General features: G+C 38.7%; 1 protein-coding gene and 1 long non-coding RNA gene across 4 annotated transcripts in view; one reads left to right on the forward strand and one right to left on the reverse strand.

Moving 5' to 3' along the window:
* The window catches only part of LOC106729126, a 180,613-nt gene that overhangs the window by 136,548 nt on the left and 18,448 nt on the right, over nucleotides 1-25,617 (forward strand). For all 3 annotated transcript variants that reach the window (XR_004313881.1, XR_004313880.1, XR_004313882.1), the window contains exon 3: nucleotides 14,421-14,455. This is a non-coding gene — a long non-coding RNA (uncharacterized LOC106729126). The remainder of the gene's footprint in view (nucleotides 1-14,420; nucleotides 14,456-25,617) is intronic.
* LOC102522935 (flavin containing dimethylaniline monoxygenase 3) lies at nucleotides 2,385-25,422 on the reverse strand. Its single transcript, XM_014555959.2, has 9 exons — nucleotides 25,279-25,422; nucleotides 24,074-24,211; nucleotides 15,273-15,461; nucleotides 13,082-13,244; nucleotides 12,688-12,830; nucleotides 9,565-9,764; nucleotides 6,385-6,740; nucleotides 4,130-4,202; nucleotides 2,385-3,434 (listed from the first exon to the last, which is right to left on the reverse strand). The coding sequence occupies exons 2-9, from the start codon at nucleotides 24,203-24,205 to the stop codon at nucleotides 3,092-3,094; spliced, it is 1,599 nt and encodes a 532-aa protein (XP_014411445.1). The 5' UTR covers nucleotides 24,206-24,211; nucleotides 25,279-25,422; the 3' UTR covers nucleotides 2,385-3,091.

Below are 25,617 nucleotides of genomic sequence, written 5' to 3' on the forward strand. Positions count from 1 at the left end.
GGGCTACACTAATTAAGATGTATATTTTTATGTGCGTAGGTAGGCTATATGTAAATTTCACTTCAGTTCTGTAAATAGAGTGTTACAAAATACTTACTATTACAAGGGGGCATTGCATTGAATCCTGCTGAGGACCACTGACTTCTAATGCCTTGATCAAAAGGGCCATCAGGGAGACCCCTTGGCCCAGGACTCATCTTCATAAAGGGCCTCACATTTATATTTTGATGTTGTCTCCAAATGAGATTCACAGTGATAGACCTGAAAGAAGTTATCTATCTTAAAACACTGAACTTGCAGCTGTATCTTAGGGTACAGCGAGCTTATATGTAATATTGCATCATATTCTTTTGTTTGAAAGTTTTAGTTTACCTATATAAACTTTTTAAACAAATTATAATTTTTTGGACTTTTTTTTATTTTAAAAAATGTTCTGATAGGAAAAAAAAATCTTAAGCTTCTCGACTTCTGAGAAGCCCTGGTGATAAGACTCAAGTCAAAGGATTATTCTGAGGATTAATTAAGCTTTAATACTTTAATTAAACTCAAATTATAGCAGATGCTAGAAATTTCTGAAAATCTTGGGCAACTGAGAGCACAGAGGCTGGATCTCCATAAAAGGTGTTTTTGCTTGCTTAAAGCAAAGTTAGATTTTCCCTTTTTCAGTTTTCTGTTACATACCAGACTGTACCTGACTACAGACAGGGACCATTTCTAACTGAGAATTTTCATGATGGACTCTAGCATGGTTGTGTCTAGCAGAACGTGCTCACTTCTTGGAAGACTGTTTGGAGTTAGCATCTGGGACACCATCCCAGAAGATCCAAGAGTCCTTCAAAGTGAATACACCTGCTTCCAGTCATTTCTTCTGAAAGAAAAGGGGAAAGAAAGAAGGAAGGGGAAGAAGGAAGACAAAGAAGTTAGGAAAAGAAAAAAGAAGTAAGAATAATAACAAAGAAGAAGAAGCAGATAAAGAGGAAGAAGAAAGGAAGGAAAAGAGGAAGTGAAGAAGACTGGTAGGTAAATACACTGAAGAGTGTCTTTGGTCTCAGTATTTGGGCAAAAACTATTACTTGACTTCAGAAACTTTGAAACCTCTGAATGGCTGAATTGCCAAAGCCCACCTCAAGGTACCATCCCGGCAACTGGGTGTGGCCAATAATCCCATGAACCTGCAGGTCATCTTCATACCTAGTCAGTAGAGCTGTGTCAGCTGTACAAAAAAATTCCATTTGGTTTTATTTTTAGTATCTGACTATGTACTTTAAAGGACTGGTAAGAATTTCTAGATGAAACTTGGAGTGAAAAAATCTGTGCTTCATATATTCAAATTTTTCAAGTCGGTTGGAATAGGTATTTATATATACACATATATCTGGTTTCATCAGAGTAAAATATGCAGAAATGTTATATACAAAAGTAATTAAGACATTGGTAATAGTTCAGTTTATTATGAAAATAGATGATGTTAGTAGAACTATTAAGAGAGTGTGTTGTCTACATCAGTTTAGGAAGAATATTATATCCTTCATAAGCCAATGAACATTTACCAAAAGTTAAATAATATGAGGAAGAATAACAGAAGTTATGTCACATCAATGTTAATCTTAAATCTATTTTGCATACTAGCATTTATAACACTAAACAAATAAATTTTATGTATGTATTTAATTTTTGTTTACTTGATTCCATTTAGGCTACAATGTTTCAAGAAGAGTTCTGTCTCACTTGGGAATATTTGGGAATATTTCACCTCTTGTGAGAAGACCTTGAAAGCAGAATGTTATTTTGCTAACTTAAACAGTTAGGAAAAGGGAATGATTTAAAGTTGGAGGCAACAATATCCATGATAAGTCTGGTACCCAAAGATAAAAATATCAAGAGAATTAAAAAAGAAAACAGAAGAAAGAACTAGAGAAAAATATGGTCTCCTCTTCTTGTTGCCCTATTGGCTTCGATTAGAAGTGAAGCTATAGTAAGAAATATGGATTTTAACAACATACAGGGCCCCCTGATGACTGATAATATGGACAGATTTTTTATCTGCTCCATAATGTCAAACTTAAAAAAATTTTTAAATTTTCTATTTATTTTTACTTAATTAATTTATGTTTGAGGGGAGGTAATTAGGTTTATTTATTTATTTTATTGGAGATAGTGGGAATTGAACCCAGGACCTAATGCATGCTAAGCACACACTCTACCACTGAGCTATACCATCCCCCTCAAACTTAAAAAATTTTAATGATCAAAAATTTAATTATATCATGTAGTAATACTTAAAAACCAAAAATTTAGATTTACTCTGGCACACCAATCTATAAGCATGTATTATTCTATATGATATACATGATCAGGTTTTATAAGGGTAGCATTAGACTTTGGTAACAATTTTGGCTAAATATTTAATTTTTTAAAAGATTTTCCATTCAGCTAAAAGATATATTTGGTGCTCTATTCATTATGGTTTTTGTTGTTGTTATTTTGCTGCTACACGTTGGAAAGTTTGTTTCCTTATTGAGAATATAAATACAATGAGTTACTTCTTGCTAACTTTCATGATAGATGGGGTCTCCATGCTGTTTCTTGGCCAGGGAACAGGAGGTATTGCCTAGAGGATGCAGCAGAAAACGAAAATGGAATATAATAGCCAAATTCTCCCCTTGAGCCTGCAAACGGTTTGTAGAAGCAGGCTGAGGCTACCATATCTTAGCTCTTCTGCTTTATTTGCTCTTTGTTTAGGTTTGAAATACATATTTCAAACATTGTTTCACGGAGGAAAGGAATCATGTCCAATGTTTCAGGAGCTGATTTAGGTTAGAGATCAAGAGCATATATCTACTTATGAAATGTTATGGAAGTATTATGGAATTATGAAAAGTTAGTCGATCCTAAAAGAGAAATAAATGATCCATGTTCTCGTCAGATCTTGACATGATTCTTAAAGGGGCTTATTTAAAAGTCTAGAAGTAGGACTGTTTTACTGACTAATGCCTGCTGAATAGGAAAGTGGGAGGTGTGAAATCCTTAACTGTTGAAGTTTCTTCCCAGGAGCAGTCAGTGACATCCAGACTCTTAGAGGGAACGATGCTTAGATCAACAGAAGGAAAATAGCAACTGACACAACAGAAATAGCAACGGGCCTGAACCAGCTGTAAAATAAGCAAGGCTTCACTGGATTCCCAACAGCTCTTGTCGTCGTGGGTTTCAGTGACCGGTCCCACTGGGTCAGGATGGCATGTCTGGCTCCTGGCCACTTCCCTGGGCCCACCAGCCTAAACTGGTACGGGCTGCAAGGGCCAAAGTACACCTCCAAGGCCAGCTTGGGATCTGTGAGAAACAGCCACAGGATGTTGGGTTTTGCCCCGATGAAGGAGGCAAGCTCATCCATGTAAACAATGTAATCCGTCTGTATGGTGTCACTTTTGCCAAACCTAGAGGTGAGAGAGGAAACAAGGCTGTGGCTATCCAAGCTCTGGGCAGAAACAAGAATGGGGGAAATGCCCCACGCACTTTTATCAGCAGGAATCTGCATTGGTCCCTGGTGTTGGAAGCAGACAATTGCTCCTTATCCTGCACTTTGTAGTTTTTACTGAAGACCTTCTTGAACTGATCTCATTTGGACATTCCACAGCATCGCAGGGCAGCTGGGAAAGGCTGATTTACACGTAGATAAATTGTCTCTTGCTCAAGGGAAGTTATGAATTTATGGCCACTGAGCTAATTAGTGGCAGAGGTAGGATTGGAGCCCAGTTCTTCTGTTTCTCACTTATCTGAGTCATTTTCATCAGAGCCATCGGCTAGAAGCCATCCTTTACAACTTAAGGGATTTATGGGCTTGAAAAATAGAAGCCTACATCCATGTGTTCCCAAATGCCTCTGATTGCTAATCTTTCTGGGTCTCCTTTCTATGCTGTATTGCAGGAGCCATGGAGGGCTAAAACAGGACTTAGTATCAAGTGCAAAATAGATCCTTGATAAATATCTGTTGAATGAATGAATTTAGCTCATAGCTGTCACCCTAATGATCTCACACAGGACCATTTAAGACTAAATCGGTTCCAAGTATTCAAAATTCTGATTTTTTTTCTATGAAAACTCTAGTCCCATTTATAATAGATGCTCTTACCATTTGAGCTTTTTCCCCATTTTTTGATCAATATCATTCATCATGTCCTTGACAGAAGGCAAAGTGCAAGTTCCTAAAAAAAGAGAAGGACATGATAGTAGTTAAAATAAGTCTGGCATAGGATCAGCCTGAAATGTTTCCTTTTTAATAATGAGTTATGAATCACATTAGTGTTTCCAATTTTTTTTTTGTCATTGTCTAGCAAAATAAAATCTTGAGCAAATGAGCAGTGGTCATTTTGGGACAAACATACAGGTCATTCTCAGTCTTCTAAGTGCTGATATTTGTCACAATAATTAGAAGCCCATACCCAAATAACCTTATATCTTTGTATCTTTGCTCTTAAACTAGTTACCAGATTAAAAAAAATAAATTTCAAGGATTATACTCTAATCTCTCAGCTTTATTTTTAAGGATGTTATCTAATAAATTATAGCCAAAGGTAAATCAGTACCTCTTTAAGATTTATGAAAAAAAAACTTCATAGGAAATTATCTTGCTTTGCCAGAAAAATGGATTTCCGACAGAAAAGATACAGAATTTAGTGAAGTCCCAATTTTCTTCTGAAGAGCCGATAGTTCTTAGATGAGACTGAGGATATGGACTGTCCACAAGCCACTAAGGATACACCAGATCTGAGTTGGGGCTGCCCCAAGATTTCAGGCTCATCCTGACATAGGTTTATAGAATTCTGTAAAACCCAGACCCAAACCTTTATACCCAGAGATACATCAAATTTAGTTTGTTTCTTTGGCAATTATGGGATCACTTGGAACAAGGCTAGAATTCCCAGCCTAGATCTAATTGCTCGAGATCTACAATGACTTGCCTAACTCGCTGTTCTGCAGTCCTTACAGGCAGGACCATGTGAACAGCCTTTGTAGAGACAGCTTTGTTCCAAACCTCGGAACCCGTTCTGTCCTTGAGCAAGAGGAGAGATGGAGAAGAGGCTGTACTCAGTAGCCCACCAGCTACTGCCATTGGGCTACTTGTAATTGGTCCCTGTGTCCTGGTGCCCTGGATCCCCCAAATTGGATTGTTTGCCTTGTCTCCCATTTCCCCTGAGACTGAGTCTTCACCTTGTACATTGATCCTCTGTTGACTGGGTCTCTGCTTTGACTCTTTTCTTCAGAGCCCAGGTTATAACTCCTGTCTTCACAGAGAGTAAGTGTTTGCCTTTTAATACCAGTCTTTCTGAACCTGAATCCTAAGCACAGTTCTTTCTAAGTGGAATTTCATGCCATCACCTTCGTGGCTGCTACCTCACAGGAGCAACATTACCCTGCAACACATCTCTGCTTAGGGGCTGGGGAGTGAAGGAGATTTAAGGAGATCACTGATTACAGGACTGTAGTGATGTGCAGCCTGGTGGTGAAAAATGACACAGTATAAAAGAACATTTAAATCCCAGCAAGTCAGGCAGACTGGAAGCCTTCAATGTGGCTTCAAAGGAAACAGGCCTGCTAAGATTCCTTATCCAGAAGCTCATACCTCCAAGACCAGCAAAACTTTGCACATTAAACTCTGACATCTCTATTTGTTCCTTAACCATGGCCCTGTTTGGTCTTATGATCTGAATCTGAGCACAACTGCATTCAACCTTAGTGTGAATCTGATCCCAGTACCTGGGGCTGGATGATGCTTGCTTCCTTCTTTGCCAGACCTCAGTCAAGTTTGTTTCCTTTTCCTTTTTAAAATACAGGGACTTAGTATTCCTCTACCTTAGAGACTGACTGTGTACCACATCAAGTACTTTCTGTTTCTAATGATCTACTGCCGGTCTTTATCTGACACATGGCAGGGAAGAAAAGAGAGCAGGAAAGCCACTTCCTCTCCAGCAATCATGATTTTTTTCATAACTGTGGATATTTAAAGTTGTCTGGATATTGGCTTGGAAACATCTTATTTTATTGATCTCTCAAGCAGTATCATTCTACTGAGTTTTTGAAATCATAATTTTATAAAGTTATCTTGCACTTAAAATGAGAAGCTCTGATGTTCTCAAATTCAATGAAAGTTCTTGGGTAAATAACACTTCTAAGGGGTCATCAAAAAAAACACTCCTTGAATAATATCTTACACTATCGCATATGATAATCTAATGTGATATATTTTAATTACATATATAGCACCAAAAATATAGAATTATAGGTTTTTGAAACTGAATGGGACCTAGGATTTGTCCCTTGTGATTAGGACTTATTGTTTTCATCGGCATCCATCTTCCCCATCAATGAGCCTCTTTGTCTACTTACCTTTTAGTACTTGTACTGCCCAGCGGGCCTGCAGGTCAGCTATGGGGATGGCAGCCCCAAGGGACTGGACAAGGCCAATCACAGCCAAGGTTGGCTTCTCCAGTGGAGGCGGGAAGATGCCTTTAAATAAGGTGACCTCATTGTCTCTGCTTTTGATGATGGAGTCATCAAGGAAGGGGTAGGCGTAAGTGTAGCCTGTGGCAAAGATGACACAGTCAATGGCCTCAAACATGGTTCCATCCTCAAAAATGGCTGACGTCTCTGTGAACTCCTTCACATTAGGCTTAACGGACACGGTGCCACAGAGGATGCGAGCTGGGAGTTCGTCATTGAACACAGGCTCTTTCCTCAGGGTGCTGCGTGGAAAACAGAGACAACCATTAGAATGGTAATACTTCCTCTTTGTTTTGTTGGCCTGTGATAATTAATTAATAATTATTAATTGTTAATTAGTACGGAAGGAGAAAACTACCGAAGATTTTTTTTTTGTGGGTGCCATGGATTGTCACTAATACAGTCCAAGAGCAAAACTGATGTAAGGCAACACTGTGGAGGAAGAGAAGTAGCTTTTTGCTTTCTCTGGTTCCCATGATCTTTCTCTTCTCTTCCACAGAGCTCTCTCCAAATCCCAGAATAAGAACCCTGGCCCTCTTGCCTGTTAAAGCCTATATCGGGAAAAAAAATCCTGAAGTCAGAGTACCTGGGACTTTGAATTTTTTTCTTTGCTACTTATCAACTGTGAACCTTGATCCAATTAAAGTTTCTTAACTTTTCTTGCCCCATCTTTCTCATCTGGAGTGGCAATAACAGTTATACCTAGCTCAGGTCATTGGGAGACCTAAGTGATATAAAGACTTTGGCATAGTTTGTAGCACACAGAGAGTGCTCAAAATGTTAGCCATTGTTCTTAATACAGTATACTCCAAAGTGGCCATTGTGATGTAAAGAATGTCAAATAGGAAAAAGGGAGCCAAAGATGGGAAGCCTGCAGTTGGGTTCTCTCCTAGAGGGGGAAGTGTGAGCCCCACGTAGACAAAGGCGTAAGTCAGGTGAGGGAAGGAGCGTCCAGGAATTTAAATAAGATCAGGAGAGGGAAGAGGCTAGTTTGAATCTTTGGTCACTAGAGAGAGCTTTTGATTATTTTTTTATTCAGCAATATCTCTAGTGAGTGCAGATCAATCTGAACTTAGGGGTGAATGTGAACAATGTTGAAGGAATAGACTTTGTTCTTGTAGGATGGTGGGAGCTGTGAGAGACAGAGCCATGGGAGACTCCACTGGGGAGGAAACTGAGCTGGATGATGAGATCAGTTGGAATTCTGTTTGGAAAAATGCTCGATTCAACTGCTCGAATTACCTGCCATTTCTCTTAGACCCACTATCACATTGAAACTTCTTTTGTCAAGGCCAGCAGGATCTTCAAGCTGCCATGTACTGTGGCACTGCCTCTAAGTACTGTCTATATTCTGACCAGTCCACATTTGGACCTTAGGGTCTGAATCTCTTCTGTCTTGTGTATCCCACGACTCCTCAGCATTCTTCTATGCAAATGTCTCATAGGCATATCAACTTTGATGTGTTTAAACTTCCGCTTCTCTCATGGTCTTCCATATCTCAGTAGATGTCACCTTCACCCTTGTCCTCTTGCTCAGATCGAAAGTCTCGAAGACATTCTTGATCCCTTCATTGCTCGCACATCTTTTATTCAATCTAACGAGAAATTCTGTTTGAGTTTACCTTCAAACTATATCCAAAATCTGACCACACTTGAGCACTTGCTGCTGACGATCCTAGTTCAAGCCATCGTCTCCTCTCATCCTGGGTTTTTGACAGTATCCTCTTAGCTAGTCTTTCCACTTCCGTCCTTGACCTACCCCCTATACCAAATGATGACCACAGCAGCCAAAGTGACCTCTTCAGTCTAACTTAGTTCTTGTCCCTAATTTGTACAGATGCCTGCTATGGCTTCCCACTGTATTCAGGGTAAAAGCCAGAAGACCCAACATCAGCTGGCTCTTTTAATGTCTCTGGTTTCATTTCCTTCTATTCTCCCCAACCCTCCTCTCCAGGAAGGGACGCCCACTGTACTTTGCTGAACATACTGGTCACACCCCTGAAGAGGCGCTGTCCTTGCTGGTCCTGCTGTCTGGGATACTTCTTCCCCAGATGTCCTCATGGCTCATTTTCTCACCTCCTTTGGCAGTTTGCTGAAAAGTCTTCCCAGTGAGACCTTCCTCAAGGACTCTATTTAAAATTTTCCTGATGGCACTTCTTGCTATCCTTGCCTGCTTTGTTTTTTTCTCCTTGGTACATATCACCACATGGTTTTCTGCTATTGTTTACTGTCTGTTTCCCAATACTAGAGTCTAAGCTCCACAAAGACAGGGGTTTTATGTTCTCTGTTCACTGCTGTATCCACAGGGTTTAACATAGGACCGGGCACATAATACACGCTTAATAAATATTTGTTGAGTGAATGAGTTAACTTTGATATAACTTGGGTTTTTTACCCCATGTCGTAAGTAATTTCCCATCATGTGACTGGCTTGGGGATATTATAGGAGACAGTGAGGAGACTGAAGATGCCAGTATTGTGGCCATGGTTCAGTGGGAGGGCTGCATTAAGGGGCAGGTGATGAGAGGGTAGCACAGGGCAAGTCATGCTTTGCTTCACTTAACATTGCCACTAAAGAAAGAGGCAGCAGAGCAAAGTGGTTAAGAGTGAGGGGTGCTGGAGTCAGCAGACCTGAACTTGTTTTGAATACTGCTTCTAACTTCTCTGTGTGACTTTGGTAAAGTTGTTAACCACATCGAGCCTCAGTTTTCTCATCTCTAAAATGAAGATTACAATAGAGTCATCCCCATAGTCGTCGTGAGTGTAAAATGAGATAATGCATGTTAGGGCTTAGCAAGCCTCTGACATTAAGTGCCTAAAACACACTAACTGATTTTATTATTATCACTCTGGGACTCCCGGGGTATTACATAACTTTCCAGCTGTGCAAATCTGGTAAGGAGGATTACGAAATAGGCAAACAGTCCCCATTTTTGCAATTCTTTATCCTCTGAAATGTGAGATGTGATTACTTCACTTTGACTTATGTGGGGGATACAACACACATTAGGGTTGTTGACACTGAAGTAAAAGTTAGCAGGCATATTATATTTAATTGTGCTTTACCCATGTAAAGGCATCAAGCCATAGTTCTCGTGCTTGAATCTTGCGTTCATTTGCTTCGTGTACCACCAGTCAGAGATGGCTGTTGGTAAGGCGTTCTTGAGGAGGGTTTCAAATCGAGAGATTGACATCATGTCCCATGGATAGCCATCATCCGAGACCCGGCTTATCACCCAGGAGCCACTTCTGGAGCTGATGATGACCTTAAGAAACACCGATTCAACCATTAGAGTGGTGACCGTTCACAGTGGATGTTGTGACATGCCCTCCAATTCTGCCTTTAAGAATGGAGTTGTTATACTGGCTGCTGGGGGTGTGGCCAGAGGGCAGCCCTCAGCTGTCAGCCGTCTTTGGGAGTTGCATTGTTTGAAGAGGGGGCCTCACCCAACATCTTATACACGTTCTGATTCCCTGCATTCAGTGGTGGATAGATGCAGGGATATAAAGGCCCAGCCTCTCATTTCTACTTGGGACAATTTGAAAGGACTATCCTAGCTTCAGAGTAAGTGAAGGGAAACATCCTTCCCTTCCCTCAGAGGGGAGGACACACCCCAACGATCTACATCTTAGGATCAACACCCTGTCAGGTTGTTCCAGGCAAATTTTCATGTTTTAATCAAATCTCCTATAACATAGGTGACCAATACCTGAATTCTAGTCATATTTCTGCCAGTGGCCATCTGATAATCGTTGTCTACGAACAAGCAATTGTGATCTCCAAAGAGGCGTTCTGACCTAGAATGCCTCCCACCACCCCAAAGAAGGCAAGAGATCTGGAATAAGAAAAACTCTGCTACTTATTAATAATACGATTTGGGACAAATTCATTTAACTTCCCTAATACGCAGTTTCCTTATTCATAAAATGGAAATAGATGCCCACCACATCAAATCTGCGAGAGGATTTATTCAATGTGGTGACCCACGCCGTATGACTAATATCGCCTCGCGTGGAATATGTACTTTTTTTCCCCCTCTGCTGTCCTGTTAATCCCTAACAGTGTAGTTTTTCATGACTTTTTTTTTTCCAGAATTTTTATGTATAATGCTATTTCAAGGTATTTCTTATAAGGGAAGCTAAGCAAGTAAGAAAAGACTGAGGCATCACTGAATTGAGAGCCTCTGAAATTGGTCTTTCTTCTCTCTAATTTATCATTTGTACAGCTAATGAATGAAACCCTGAAATCTATAGTTTCATCATATCTTTCCTTAGCTCAAGAGGGGGAAATAATTTATCATTATTTATGGAGAAATCCAAATTTGTTAGCCTGTCATTCGATTCCTTAAATAAAGCATATGACATAACCTGACTCCGATCTTTCCTGTCTCAATTCCTGTGACTGCTCCGTTCCTTGGAATCATATCTGGCATTTGATCCTCAAACACTTCTGTGGCTCAACATTGCCTTCCTCTGATGACTTTCAAGAAGACAACTGAAATTTCTTGTCCTCAGTTACCTTTTCTGTAAAGTACATATAATACCATTCAGACTATCTCCTCCCCCAACCAGAGCACATATTGCTTTACAGGTTCTTGAGCACCATAATGCCTTATACAGGTTGTTACTAAGAATCTCCACTTTAGCAAGATGAAGCCACAGCAGTCAAGTACTCAGTGCTCACTCCTGTCTCTCATGCACCTTTTCTCATATTATTTTCCCTTCCAAGAACACCTTTGGCCACCTCCCCAACCATACGATGTACATACATCCTTCTAGACTGTTCAGGCCTCCCTCCACTTTGGGGCCTTCGGTCCTGTAATCATAGCCTTTAGATCCTGAATCACTCATTTATCCTTTATTCCAGTGGCAGCTCTTATACTGTTGTTATGCTTTCTACTTAGCTCTTGAGGTTATGTTCAATTTATGTCATATTGATGTATTGCTTTCCCAAACAGGTTTAAAATTCCTGGAGAAGAGGGGCCATTTAGTTAACTCCATGTTGTCTAGTATAGTGCTTTGAACTAATAAATAGAAATATATTTTTATGCCACTTGTCCTATCATGATCTCATTGATTATAATATCATGATGTAAAATGGACCTATATTGGGGATGCCCAGTGTGAAACTGGTGGGCAAGACATCTGGGGATAGGATTTCTGTCTTTGGGCTTCTGAGCAGTCAATCTCTCAAGGATCTTCCAAAGCTAGTAGGTGACATTTGTTCAGATTCCTTAACATGCTCTGAAGGGTGTGGTATCACCTCTTCTCTATCTTTTTTCCAACCTCTCCTCACACTATTCTTTTCCAGACCTACTGAGTTGCAGCTAAGGGGCTTTCTCTCAGTGTCTTCACTCTAAGCTTCTTTCTGTTTCAAGACCATCTTCCTGGGGTCCTCGTCTGCCACTGAACCTCTTTTTCAACTTTAGCCCTCAGCTTAAATGTCATCAGCTCAAAAGGGCCTTCCCACTTCCCAGTCTTCATAGGTCGCCGCTGTTATCCCTTCCCACAGCGTGCTCTTTTTCCCTTTACTAGCACCTCTCACAGTGAAAAATTAGACACTTGTGCATTTGCTCATCTAACATCTGTTTTCTACACTGGACTCTGAGTTCCAAAACAGGCATTATGCCTGTTTTGTTCACTCTTTCTCCAGCACTCAAGGTGGCGCCTGGCACTTAGTAGGCTCTTAACAAATAACCATGGGATGACTGTATGCATGCATGAATGAATGAATGTAGGACTCTATATTGCTGAAGTCAATGTTCAAATGCTTTAACTCCTTACCAAGAACAAAAAGTAGGTTCTATTTTATTTACTTTACCAATGAGAAAACTGATATTCAGAGAGACTGAAGGATTTACCCAAGAGTGTCAGAGTTATAACCTTAACCTTATATCCACAGTAACCCTATATCCACACTAATTTTGGAGGAATTGATTGGACACATGTTAGACTCCAAATGTCCCAAAGAAAAAGACTGTTGAATGACAACATTACTCCTTGCTGATGTTCTGCCTTTGCCAGATCAAGCTCTTTAAAAATCTCACCTGTTACCAAGGAAAGTTGAGCTATATGAAATACTACTTTGACTTTGCATCAAGTACCCTGCTCCTCCCCCCTGTTTCATATCACCCCTTTCAGATGGTAAGTGTTTCTATCCTTTTAAAGATAGTTCTCTGGGAGGCATACCTTTCCAGCTATGTGGCTGAGTTCTGTGGCAATATCACAGCCCGAATTCCCCAGGCCAATCACCAGGACTCGCTTCCCCTTGAATATTCCTGGTTCTTTATAGTCTCGGCTATGGAAACATTTGCCTTTAAAAAGGTTTATTCCTGAGTGAAAAGTGGGAAACATGTGAATCATTTTGATTTCTATTTTAAAAACTGCCGCAACAGATCTTATGGGTGAATATAGTCACAGTAACAAGGAATTTTAACACTCTAAGCATATTAGATACAATAGAAGCATATTTTAATTTAATGTGTACTTCTATGTAGTGCACTTTTATAGATATAAAAAAGACATTATCAAGGTTATTCATTCATACCACATGTGTAGATGGCAGCCTAAATTTTGGCCTTACCTGGAAAGGACTCTTTTGGTAGGTTGGGGTACACATGGTGTCCAGAACAAATCAGTACAGCATCAAAGATAGCTGATTCTGTTTTACCATCCTTTTCAGTGGTAACATCCCATTGGCCGGTGGTTGAGAAATCAGGACGTTTGTTTACACTGGATACAATAGTCTAAGAGAAACACAGAAAGATAGCCTTCTTTTTTCTACGCTAACAGGTAGATTTAGCACCAACTTACCCAAATAGTATGAAAAAAGCCCTCAATTAGTGGCTTAGGAAAAATACTTAATTCATTATTAAGGTATGTATTACAAATTCAAAAGTCCTTCAGAAAAAATCAAAACGTGAAATGGTATATATGTTTTCATCCCCACGTGGTTTCTTGTGCATAACCAGTATTTTCTGCAGTACAAGAGTGACTCCTTTTAGCGATGTGACAGTGAGCTGAATCATAGTTTACAAGAGGCGGTTACCACAATAATCATTTTTATAGTAACAACTATCTCCTAATGTATTTCCTAAGGCATTTTAAATTTTTTTTGTCTTAAAATGAAAGATATTGTCTATATTCAGAGTATAAGTTCTTCCCAAGTTTAGTGTGCATAAGGATTACCTGAGAAACCTTTCTTATTTCCTAATATAAAACATTTAAGCTTACAATTTTCATGAGAGTTTTGCTCTAACTGCTTCCCACAAATATTAATTTTATTTTTTTATTGAAATATAGTTGACTTACAAGATTGTATTAGTTTCAGACATACAGCAAGTTGGTCAGTTATACGTGTATATGTATATGTATATGTATATGTATATGTATATGTGTATATATATATATATACACACATATTCTTTTTCAGATTCTTTTCCATTATAGGTTATTACAAGATATTGAATGTAGTTCCCTGTGCTATATAGTAGGTTCTTGTTGTTTATCTATTTTATATGTAGTAGTGTTTATCTGTTAATCCCCAAGTCTTAATTTGTCCCTCCCCCCTTTCCTCTTTGGCAACCATACGTTTGTCTTCTGTGTCTGTTTCTGTTTTGTAAATAAGTTTATTCATATCATTTTTTATATTCCATTTATAAGGGATATCATATATTTGTCTTTGTCTGACTTCATTTTGGCATGATAATCTCTAGGTCTATCTATGTTGCTACAAATGGCAATGTTTCATTCTTTTTTATGGCTTAGTAATATTCCATTGTGCATATATAATCACAACTTCTTTATCCAATCATCTGCTGATGAACACAGGTTGCTTCCAAGTCTTGGCTATTGTAAATAGGGCTTCTATGAACATTTGGGTGTATGTATGTTTTCAAATTAAGAGTTTTTGTCTTTTCCAGATAAATGCTCAGGATTGAGATTGCTGGATCATACGGTAAGTCTATTTTCAGTTTTCTAAGGAATCTCCATACAGTCTTCCATAATAGCTACATCAATTTACATCCCACCAACAGTGTAGGAGGATCCCTTTTCTCTACACCCTCTCCAGCATTTCTTATTTGTAGACATTTTGATGATGGGCATTCTGACTGGTGTGGGGTGATACTTCACTGTAATTTTGACTTGCATTTCTTTAATGATTTGTGATGTTGAACATCTTTTCAAGTGCCTGTTGGCCATCTGGCTATCTGCTTTCAAGAAATGTCTGTTTAGGTCTTCTGCCCATTTTGTGATTGGGTTGTTTGTGTTTTTGATATTGGGCTCTATAAACGGTTTGTATATTTTGGAAATTAAGCCCTTGTCAGTTGTATTGTTTACAAGTATTTTCTCCCAGTCGGTAGGCTGTCTTTTCATTTTATTGCTTCCCACAAATATTTATATATAGAATTTAAATATCATTTCATTCTAAATATTTTTAAATTTACAGTGAAATTTCTTTTTGACCCATAAGTTGTTTAGGAAAAAAATAGTTTTTAATTTATAAATTCATGGGTATTTTACATTTATCTCTTTGCTATTGACTTCTAAGTTTATGGCATTTTGGTCTAAGAACTGTACGTGGTTAAGTTTTGTAAATTTCCTACATATTCTTAAGAAGACTGTATATTCTCTAAACCTAGAGTCAGAGAGGCCACATTGTTAAAAATGTTGGCAAATATGAAAGAGATACTGAAAGGAATAAATGAGAATCTAGTAATAAATATAGAATTCCTCACAGTTATGCCCCAAACTAATTTTTGATAATATCTTACCTTAAATTGTATGTATCTCAGGAGGTTCTTTTCTTTGGCAAACATAGTGATATATTCCTGGAGTTTGCTGTTGTGCATAAAGTTGGGGTAGTCATCAGGACATGGGAAGTCTGGAAAACACGTCATCTCTTTGGAAGAGTTGGTAAAGACTGACCGGTAAATGCTGGCCCTGCCTTCCTCTGGATGGTCCTGTGAAAGTATCATTTTTAAATGGAAGAGTGTTTGTAAACGAGTGTACTTACCACGGTCAGAGCCAGTTCCAAATAATCATCACTCGTTTTGAGTCAGCCTTTACCCACAAATAAATTCAGTAAGATGAGGCATAAATTAACATCACTTAAACAATTTGATGCTAGTCAAAGGAACTTGGAATATAGAAGAATATATCTTTCTTAACATCTTTTCTAAGGGAAACAAATTCTGAATTTCATCATGTTCTTTTAAGAATATGTAACTGGAATAATTTTATTCCTTTGAGCCGTTAAATACAATAATAGATATTTTCCAAAGTTTACCTGTGCATGATTTCAATGTGTTAACTCATGAGCATGGACAAACGAAATGTGGCATAGACATACAATGGAGTATCATTCAGCCTTAAAAAAAAGGAAATTCTGATACACAGTGAAGTATGCATTAACTTTGAGGACATCTGCTAAATGAAATAGTCCAATCACAAAAAGACAAACACTGTGTGATTCCACTTATCTGAGATACTAGAGTCATCGTGTTCATAGAGACTGAAAGAATGGTGGTTGCCTGGGACCAGGGAGAGGGAAGAATTGAGAGTTATTGTTTAATTTCTGCTGTGTTTTACTTTGGGAAGATTAAAAACGTTCTGGAAATGGATAGTGGTATGATTGTACAGTAATGTGAATAAACTTAATGCCATGGAATTGAACGCTTTAAAATGGTTAAAGAGTAAATCTTTATTGTGGTGTATTTACCATAATGGAAAAATTTTTCTTTAGTATATCATGAGGTAGTTCTGATGGATTAGATAATATATTCTTATGTATCTATAGGGGCAGAGGGAACATTGGCTATATTTAGAATAGTGTTTTTCAAATGTTTTTGACCATACTCCGTAGTTAGTAATACATTTTACATTGCAACCTAGTACATACATGTGCCTGTGCGCATGTGCGCACACACACACAGAGGAAACAAAAGTTTTATGAAACAAATCATTTTCAATAGCTTGAGTTGCATACATACTTTCTATCTATTCCATTTAAGCATTCAGAATGATTCATTAATTTTATCATAGCACACTAATGGGTCATAGTCTCCAGTTTAAAAACACTGGTTTAAAGGAATTGGATAAGGAGAAAGGGGAATAGAGGCACGCAAGGGGATGGCGGTGAATCACCTAAGTCCTAAGCACTATTCTTTGGGCTGAATTTTTGAGATTAACATAGCCTATTAGATAGATTAAGGGAAACACTGAGGGAAGAAGGACTTTTGTTTTCACATTTGAAATTCTGGTAAGATATCATTTCAAAGTCTCCCCCTGAACCAACCTGGGTAGAGGGGAGGTCCACAGAGGAGAGTCAAGTAGCAGTTATTGGGAAGAAATGGCATGATTAGAAAGAGGTAGGACCTTAGTTTAGCTCTTTTGAACCCATTCAATTTGAACAAAACGTAAGATTTCCCGCTTACTCCGAATGGGGATGAAGAAATTATTAACCTGACAATCTTGATAGTTTACCAGAGGGTTGCCACAGCCGGGGCTAAGTGGCATTTTAAGAGAGCTATGGCGTGGAGTAGACCACTTGAGTCAGGGACTCAGTGGGCAAACTGGACCTGGCAGGTGGGGTCTATTCAGCAAGGAGGTTCACTGGTTCCTGATTACGTTAAGAGAGGACATTCTCCAGGTTCATCAACTGCTGTCCTTAGTTTAAGATCCCTTAAGGATGAACACAAATGGTAACCAAATAGAACAGGAACCACAGGGGCCAGGGGACAGTGACTGGGCCTGTGTTTGAATTTTGGAAACTTTGGCTTTCCTTCACCATAAGGTCCCAAAGGCTCTTTTTCTCCACAAGCCCAGATACAACTTCGGAAAGAGCTAGGGGGCAGGGAGGGGATCAGAAAGAATGAGCACTGATCCATAAGAGATCTGGAGATTAAGCTGTGCCAACAGGGGATTACTCCTTGTGTCTCAGAATGCCTAAGTGCTCTCTATGTAATTCTGGTTGTTTGTCTGTTGTCCTATTTATGCTAGACATAAAAGAGTGACCTGAGCCCTTAGCAGTCCAGTATCACTGATGGATAAAACATTGCAAAATATCAAGAACTCATAGGAGAAAATAGGAGAGGCTCTCCTCGGACAGAGTGAGAATTTTAGGGTTGGCTGGCCTGCTTCACTCAACAATTTTCATGATATTCCCTCAACTTAAGACACGAGGCATTTGATAGGCAGAATTTTCACCTCATCCTTGTATAGTCCTTTTCCCCTCTGAGTATGGGTGAAACCTGTAAATACCTCGTCCCATGACTATGTTGTTACGTGGGCTTCGTCTAATCGTACGATCCCTTTACAAGTGGGAAGTTTTTTTTCTGGCTGGTAGCAGAAGGCAGAGGTTCAAAGCGTGAGGACTCAGCTTGTAGTTCCTGGCTTTGAAGATGGAGGGAGCCATTTACCCAGGAATACTGGCAACCTTTAGGTACTGAGAAGAATTTTAGTTTACAGCCAGCAGGAAGTGAAGACCTTAATCTTACAACAGCAAGGAACTGAATTCAGCTACCACCTTGCATGAACTTGGGTGCAGAGTCTTCCCTAGTGCCTCCAGATAAAAGCCCTGTCCAGCCAACACTTTATTTTTGGCCTTGTGAAACCCTAAGCAAAGAACTTAGCTGGACTACACTGTACTTCTGACCTGTGTAACTGAGAGTAATAATAACTAAGTGTTGTTTTGAGCAGCTAAGTTTGTGGCAATTTGCTATGCAGCAATAGAAAACTAATACAAGGCCAAAGGTAAGGTTCTGGAGCAAGCCAAAGTTGGGGGAAATTGTGTAATGTAATGACAAGGGAGAAATTTCATATAATAAAATTGATGCAAATCTTTGAAGCAAGTTTGAGGTGCTTTTGCAACTTTGGCTGCTCCAGGGTAATAAATCTCCCTAGTAATGCTGAGCTGATTGGTCTTTAATTTTTCTTAGGCTCCCAAAAGGTCATGATTACTGAGAAAGGAGTTGTAGTATCAATTAAACACATCATTTGTGACTTGCTTTTATCTTAGAAAAAAAAATACATTATAGACATCTCACTGTTCCTCCTTGGTGTTACAGTGTATCTCAGAGCCTGTGTTTATAGACTGATTCTTTGAATTTCATCTAGAAGAAGTTCATAAAAGAATAACTATTCTAGAATCAATAATTACATTTTCAAATATAATTTTTTGGAGGGGCAAGTGGTCAAGAACCAAACCTTGATTATTTGTGAAAGTAGCTTTATTTGTTTATTTTTGATTACTAAAGTAATCCAGACCTCTGATTAAACATACAGGTTATGTAGATCCATTTACTCTTCTTCTACAAAAATTACTGTGAAGGTATCAGAGGTGTGAACCCAGAATGAAAAAAAGAGAAAAAGGTAAAAGCAAACAAGAAATAGCAACAATACTTTGGAAGATAGAACATAGGTGGATGAGTGACAGTTGACTTAACAGACCAAAGAAAGCTGAAAACTAAGCCTAGATAATCAAATGGGGATCTGGATCAAATAATGATACTATAAGATGTTCAAGGTCTATAGTCTTTTACTTTACATGTATAATTTCTGCTGGAGGATGCACTCTACTAAATTGTGAGAATAAACAAAATAGTTGGAAGATAAATTTTCCAGAAGACAGAGTTACCCAATGTAATATCAATGTGACTGGCCCAGAGAAGAGAAGGAAGACAGTCCAGAAGAACATCCTTTGAGAGATGCTTATGAGAAGAATTAAGCTTGTGAACACCTGATGTGTTTAAATATATTGAGAGGAGAATCAAAATTCTGTGGGACAGATTAGGGGATGAATTAGAGACAGTATTTGTAAAGTTAAACCAACAAAGACACAAGGCAACTGTTAACTCCAGTGAAAACAAAAAGTTGTTCAAGAAAGGAGATGTAATCAGAGTCCACTAAGTGGTTTACAATGAACAGCATTTACATGGTTATAGTAATATAAACATGAAGGTTAATTTAAACAAAAAGAATGAGAAAATTATATGAACAAGAGGAGATAGAAACTTTTGTAAATAGGCGGGTCTTTTGTTCCAAATATTCTAAGGGATTATTGTTTGTACATAGCGCCAGTCAAAATGAATTCTGTAAGTGCAGAGGAAGTTATGAGAAATGGGCCAAAAATGAAAATGGTGTAACAGAATTCAAATTCAGTCTAAAAGGGTCGGGGTATACTTTGAGTAAGGGGAGATCCAGTATTGCCTGTTCTTCTGATTTTTTCAAAAGAAGACAGATTGCTAGATTTTTATGTGAAATATCCTGATTTTAAAGTATTAGATCAAAAATTTTTAAAATGTGGAGATCAGATAAAACAGGCCAGTTGTACTATAAAAAAGCCAGTTTGCTAACTCTAACACATACAAAAACTATTGATTTTTGTCTGGTTATTTTGTGGTCATCCATCTCACTGTATTATTTTAGTCTCTGTTAACAATTTTCCAATTGATGTCCTTAGATTTTCATGATATAAAATCAGATAGTCAGCAAGTGATAATTTTTCCCTCCTTTCCATTTTTCCTCATTTTTATTATCAATCACTTGTTTTATTGGACTGGGCTCAAACTTGTAGAAAAACATAAATTAATAGATCTTGAAGAGAGAACTTGAAAATTTCCTGGAGGCAGTATTTTCCATCTTCATTTTGTTATAAATTTCTGTTTTATTGTATTGTTAACAAAGAATTTAATTTTATTTACATATTTATTTTTAAAAATTGAGGTTTTTTGGTTAAAAATCAGTTTTAGAAGTGTTCCATGGGCATGTGAAAATGAGGCGTATTTCATCTTTTTAAAGTACTGGATTTGTTGTACCTCAACTAGTGACAGACCAAAGTGCAAGGTGCAATGGTTGCTGAGCTACTGTTTGACCAAAACTAAGCATGATCCTTAAAAAAATAAAAAATAATGAAGTAAACCTTAATATAGTTTTAAAGATTGCATTTTCAATTTTAAAGAGCAAGTAAAACCCCAAAAGGGGCTTCAAAGGAAAACATTTCTTTCCTTAAAAAATTTAACATGGTTTCTACCTGAAATGATTTTCCCTCTGATAAAAGATCAAACTGTAGATCTCCTTGTAGAGTTGCTAGTTCATAATGAAAAGCGCTGAGCACTAGAAATTTAGAATTAGGGCTCTTATACCTCAAAGTTTTCAGGCCCCCAGAATATACATTTTTAGAATAATACTAAAAATTACAATCACATCAAAGACCTGAGTGGCCAGGGCCTGATTATTGACAAGTAATTAAGTGGTAGATTAGTTGCCACATTTGCATCAGAAAGCAGTGTGATCTTGAAATAGGGCATGAGTTTTCTGTTGCTCCCAAGGCTTGTTGACTCTGCTAGTGGGCATGTGGGATGGCTGGGTGAGTGGGTGGGGGGTGGAGGAATTCGCAGCTTTGGGTAAATTTAGGGAGCTTGATAGAGATGATAATCAACACAAGGAGGGGACTAGATATTAAAGATCAAATTTATACCTAGACTAGGAAAAAATCAAGGGAAGTGAACAATGGTTTGTAATGCCCAGAAAAAAGAGAGACTTTATTTAATGTAACACTTCAGGACAGAATCCAGACAATTTACTGATACACTGTTTGGGGAGCTCTGGGAAAGAAAGGCATTTCCCCCAGACCTGCTGCCCAGTCACAGAGTACTTTATTTTCTCCGTGATCAGAGCAGGTGAAGGAAACGCATCATTCTGCTTTTAGATCTGGGTTAGAAGAAAGAACTAGAGGGAGGGGGCTACAGCTACAAAAGTTTGAATGATCTGCACTTCGCTTTTTTCACACTCAGCTAATGTTTGGATCTCTCTGAAAGAAAAAAAAAATGTGGAGTGACTGTAACTTGAGAAACTAAAGGTAACGAAGATACAAAATTAACGTGATTTTTTAATATAAACACATAATGTGAATTCTAGGCATACCTCTGCAGACTCCTGGTGGAGCCTGGGAAACACTGCAAGTCACACCACCACTGGCAATCTGTAAATCCTCTCACAGAGGTAAAATAGGTAGGAAACCATGGATAATCAACCGTATTACTTTCCTGTGGCCTCAGTAATAACCACAGACTTGACGGCTTGAAGCAACATGAATTTATTCCCTCATGATTCCAGAGGCCAGGAGTTGGAAATCAGTATCACTGGGCCTAAATCAAGGGGTCAGCAGGGCCGTGTTCATTCCAGAGTTCATTCTGCTCCCTCTAGGGGAGAATCCATTTACAGCCTCTGCTAGCTTCTGGTGGATGCTGGCTTTCCTTGGCTTTTTGAGCTTCTAGAGGCCACCCGTGTTCCATGGCTAATGGTTTGTATTCTGGGTATACAAACCATTGTTCACCTCCCCTGACTTTTTCCTAGTCTATCCATCAATTTGATCTTTAATATTTAGTCTCTCCTTGTGTTGATTATCATCTCTATTCCCTTGTCTCCATCTTCAAGATCACAGCACAGCATCTTCAAATCTCTCTTTCTGATGAGGTCACATCTCCTCTTCTCTTCTGTCTCTGTGTGTCAAATCTTCCTCTGCCTCTCTCTTATGAGTGGATATGTTATGGCATTTTGGGCCCACCCAGAGGATACAAGATAAATCTCATCATCTCAAGATTCTTAATTATGTCTGCAAATATACTTTTTTTCTTATTAGGAACATATACAGGTTCTAGGGATTAGGACCTGATAACTTTAAGGGGACCACTGTTTAAGTAGCCCAGCACAGTCTACTGTCAGGACCCTAGAGATTCACATTTATCCCAACACAAAATACATTTCACTTTATCCCAACATCCCCGAAGTCTCAATTCACTGCATCATTAAATCAAGTCCCAAATCTCATTTATATGTCATCAGCTCAAAAGTCTTAAATCTCATCATCTAAATGATGTGAATCAGGTATGAATGAGACTTGGGGCATGATTCACCCCGGGGCAAAATTCCTCTCCATCTGTGGACCTGTGAAGCTAAAAAACAAGTTGTCTTATCGCAGAATACAATGATGGAACAGGCATAGGGTACCCGTTAGAAATGTTCCCATTCCAAAAGGGAGAAAATGGAAGGAAAAAAGGAGTTAGCAGTCCCAAGCAATTTTGAAATCCAGCAGGGTGACCTTCATTAGGTTTCAGGGCCTGGGGATGACCCTCTCTGTCTCAAGGCCGGAGGTTTCACCCTCTGGGCTGTTTTTCCTTTTTCTTCAAGAGCAGTACATGTTTGCAGCTGAGTAGTTTATCAGTCTATGATGCTAGGTTCAAAATTTTTAAGGTCTTCCTTGAGAACAAGAGAGGCAGTTGCTCTCAAAAGCTCTATCAACAGTGTCTTTCTTCAGCAATACTTTGTGAAGTACGTTTGAATATGAGGATTTGGTCAAGATCACTGTGCAGAAGACCACCCAGCTCCACAGGTCACTTGTTGAAATGCTGCCCGGAAGTTTACAAACGCTGGAGAGATGAGTCAGCTTGAACTGGGATCTTGTCTTTACCATTTCCCAGCCTTTTACCATTTCCTCCCTTTCTTTTAAAGTTTCAGATTCATTTGTAAAAGGGAAAAACTCATAGCTAGCTTATAGGATTACTATAAAGATTGGCTTCAATGGGAAAGGTGTTTGGCATATAGAAAGTGCTCAGTAAAATAGCCCTGAGAGTCATCACTGTGCTAATTTGAAGCTCTGTCGGTGCATTCCAGTGACATACACTAGGCTTGACAATGTTATACAAGGTGCTGGGTAGTTTCAGGAGCTATTTACAGTCTAGAAAAGTCTGTATCAATAAGAATAATTCTCATATCTTTGTAACACTTAAAGAGCTATTACAGACACTGTCTCAAATATAACCTTTTTATTAAAGTATAATATTAATTTTGCATTTGAGAAGGAAATAGTGGCTTAAAAAGGGTTCTCTTCCTATATTTGCATATATAGTAATGGTTTATAGAAAGACAGGGGTAGGCTTAGCCAGACAGTACTCCTAAGGCTGGAGACACTAAGGGAGCCGGGGACACAGGAAAGCCCCCTACACCCAATGATGTGCATGTCAGGCAATACGGGAAATGTTTTAATGGGTGCATACCCATGTCTGCTAATAGAGTCTTTATGATAAATGCACAGAAATAAAAAGTCATTGAAGAACTTCGAATCAGTGTGTTGTATTCTTAGTTCCTCCTGTAGCTGTTCCACAAATCATGTGTTTTTGGCAAGATCAAAGTCAGCCCCCAAAACCTTAAAATCTGTGGTCTGAATCACCAAGAGGATGCTACACAACCTCAATAAAAGAATGGAAATGAACAGCTCATGCAATTCTATTGCATAAACCTAATCAATATTTGACTGTGGATTTTATCCCCAGTGGCTAACTTATTATTGATTTATCTGAGTTGAACTCTGTACCCAGTGACTGGCTAGCCCATCATCTCACTTGCTTCTGCAGTAAGTAAGGACATACTTTCCAGCCTTCTCCTGATGCTGTGCTTCTTAGAGCGATTAAACCTGCCATGACTGATGGTTTAGAAGCCTGTGCTCAAGCAATGTGTTCCCTCATACTTCCCACCTCACTTCCTACCTAGTCTCCTGCAGTGGCGTTCCACTCACCGAGAATTTCCACAGGCCCCCAACATCTTTGCCCTTCTCGAAGCAGGTGGGCTCCAGCTGCTCTTCCAGGCAGCATCTGATGGCGGCCAAGCCACTGACGCCAGCTCCGATGATTGCCACTCTCTTCACCATGGTCACCTGTGCAAAGGCCAAGAGGTCATTTCCAGTAACAGCATTACAGAAAACTCATTCTTCTTCTTCTTTTTTTAAAAATTACTCTCCGGCTTAATAAGAAACTTTGTTTTTGCACCAAGAAAGAAACGTTAAAAAAAAAAAAAAAGATCAGAACTCCTTTTAGTCATCTAACTACACTTTGCATTTCTCTTTAATTTCTAAAGAGAATGTTTTCTTCCTCCTAAAAGAAACACTGTTTTTAGCCAACTCTCCAAAATTAAGCAGCTGATGACCTAGTGAAATATTTATCTTCTTTGCCTTTGGTCTTTTGTCATTTACTCTCTACTGGAGAGAGTGAATGGGAGGAAGAGGAGATTTACAACTAAAACAAATATACATACACTTACACCCACAAACACTTATGCATATATGAATACAAAATATATAGTGTATGTATACACACACATATGCATATTCCCACATCTACAGTCATATGTATACAGGAAAGAAAAGACAAATACATAGTGTATGTAGACACACACACACACACACACACAGATATATACATATACATATATGCCTACACACATGTATTTATTTCTTGTTTCTGCTTGGACATCAGACTTGATGAGAAATAAGGTATGGTATGTCTGTATTTCAGTATATCATGTAGTCATGATATACTTTCCTCCCCTAATAATGTTCTTCACCTTCTCAATTAAAAACAAAAGTCAAGTCTCTTTATCTAAAAACAGCTTCTTCCCAATAACTGCCACCCTTGACTTCCATTCTCTTCAAAAAAATTACATTTCCTAATCTTTTCCTGTTCCTGCAGTATCTTTAGGCCCTATTATTACTTCTCTGTTTTTTTTTTTCTTTTTAGACAAAATCACATAGATATGCAGAGAAATACATTTGGATGACAAGAATCATAATACTTAATTCTCAGGAAAAATAAAAGGCCTACTTGAATTATATGTCATTCTCATTTTGGCCGTGTTTGGTATAAATATAGCATGCTCCTCCATTTACCAATCCCACTCTTTTCCCTCTCAGCCCATTACAATATCATCCTTTTTTTCTTTATCTACCTTTTCTTTTTCTTCCCTTCTTCTGTTTGTTTTAGTCCTGTCCAAGTCGTTTGTGCAGTCTGAAAGAAAAACTGCTTCTTCTCAACCAACATTCTCGGGGAAGTAGGGTGATTGGAAAATGGGAGGAGCTGCTGTTAAAGAGGAGCTCATTTCCTGGTCCTCTAGCAAATGAGGCACCATCAGCTCCCCATGAAGGGTGGGGCTCCTCTCCAGTCTCTGGGTGCCCTAATCCCTGCTTTCCCTTTAGTCCTGTTGAACCTGATCTACTGCTTACACCCCTGGACGCTGGGCCTGGGACTCAGGCAGTTGTCCCAGACGGATGACTGCAGTTTTCTGCTC

The sequence above is a fragment of the Camelus ferus genome, chromosome 21 (assembly GCF_009834535.1).
Source record: "Camelus ferus isolate YT-003-E chromosome 21, BCGSAC_Cfer_1.0, whole genome shotgun sequence".
NCBI lineage: Eukaryota > Metazoa > Chordata > Mammalia > Artiodactyla > Camelidae > Camelus > Camelus ferus.

What these genes read in the sequence shown, in the direction of transcription:
- LOC102522935 (XM_014555959.2), bottom strand. Translation starts at nt 24,205, where the DNA reads ATGGTGAAGAGAGTGGCAATCATCGGAGCTGGCGTCAGTGGCTTGGCC. An exon ending in TGAGATACATACAATTTAAG is followed by an intron (nt 13,245 to 15,272) that starts GTAAGATATTAT and finishes TGTTTCTCTTAG; the next exon opens with ACTATTGTATCCAGTGTAAA. An exon ending in ACCAAAAGAGTCCTTTCCAG is followed by an intron (nt 12,831 to 13,081) that starts GTAAGGCCAAAA and finishes CTTTTCACTCAG; the next exon opens with GAATAAACCTTTTTAAAGGC.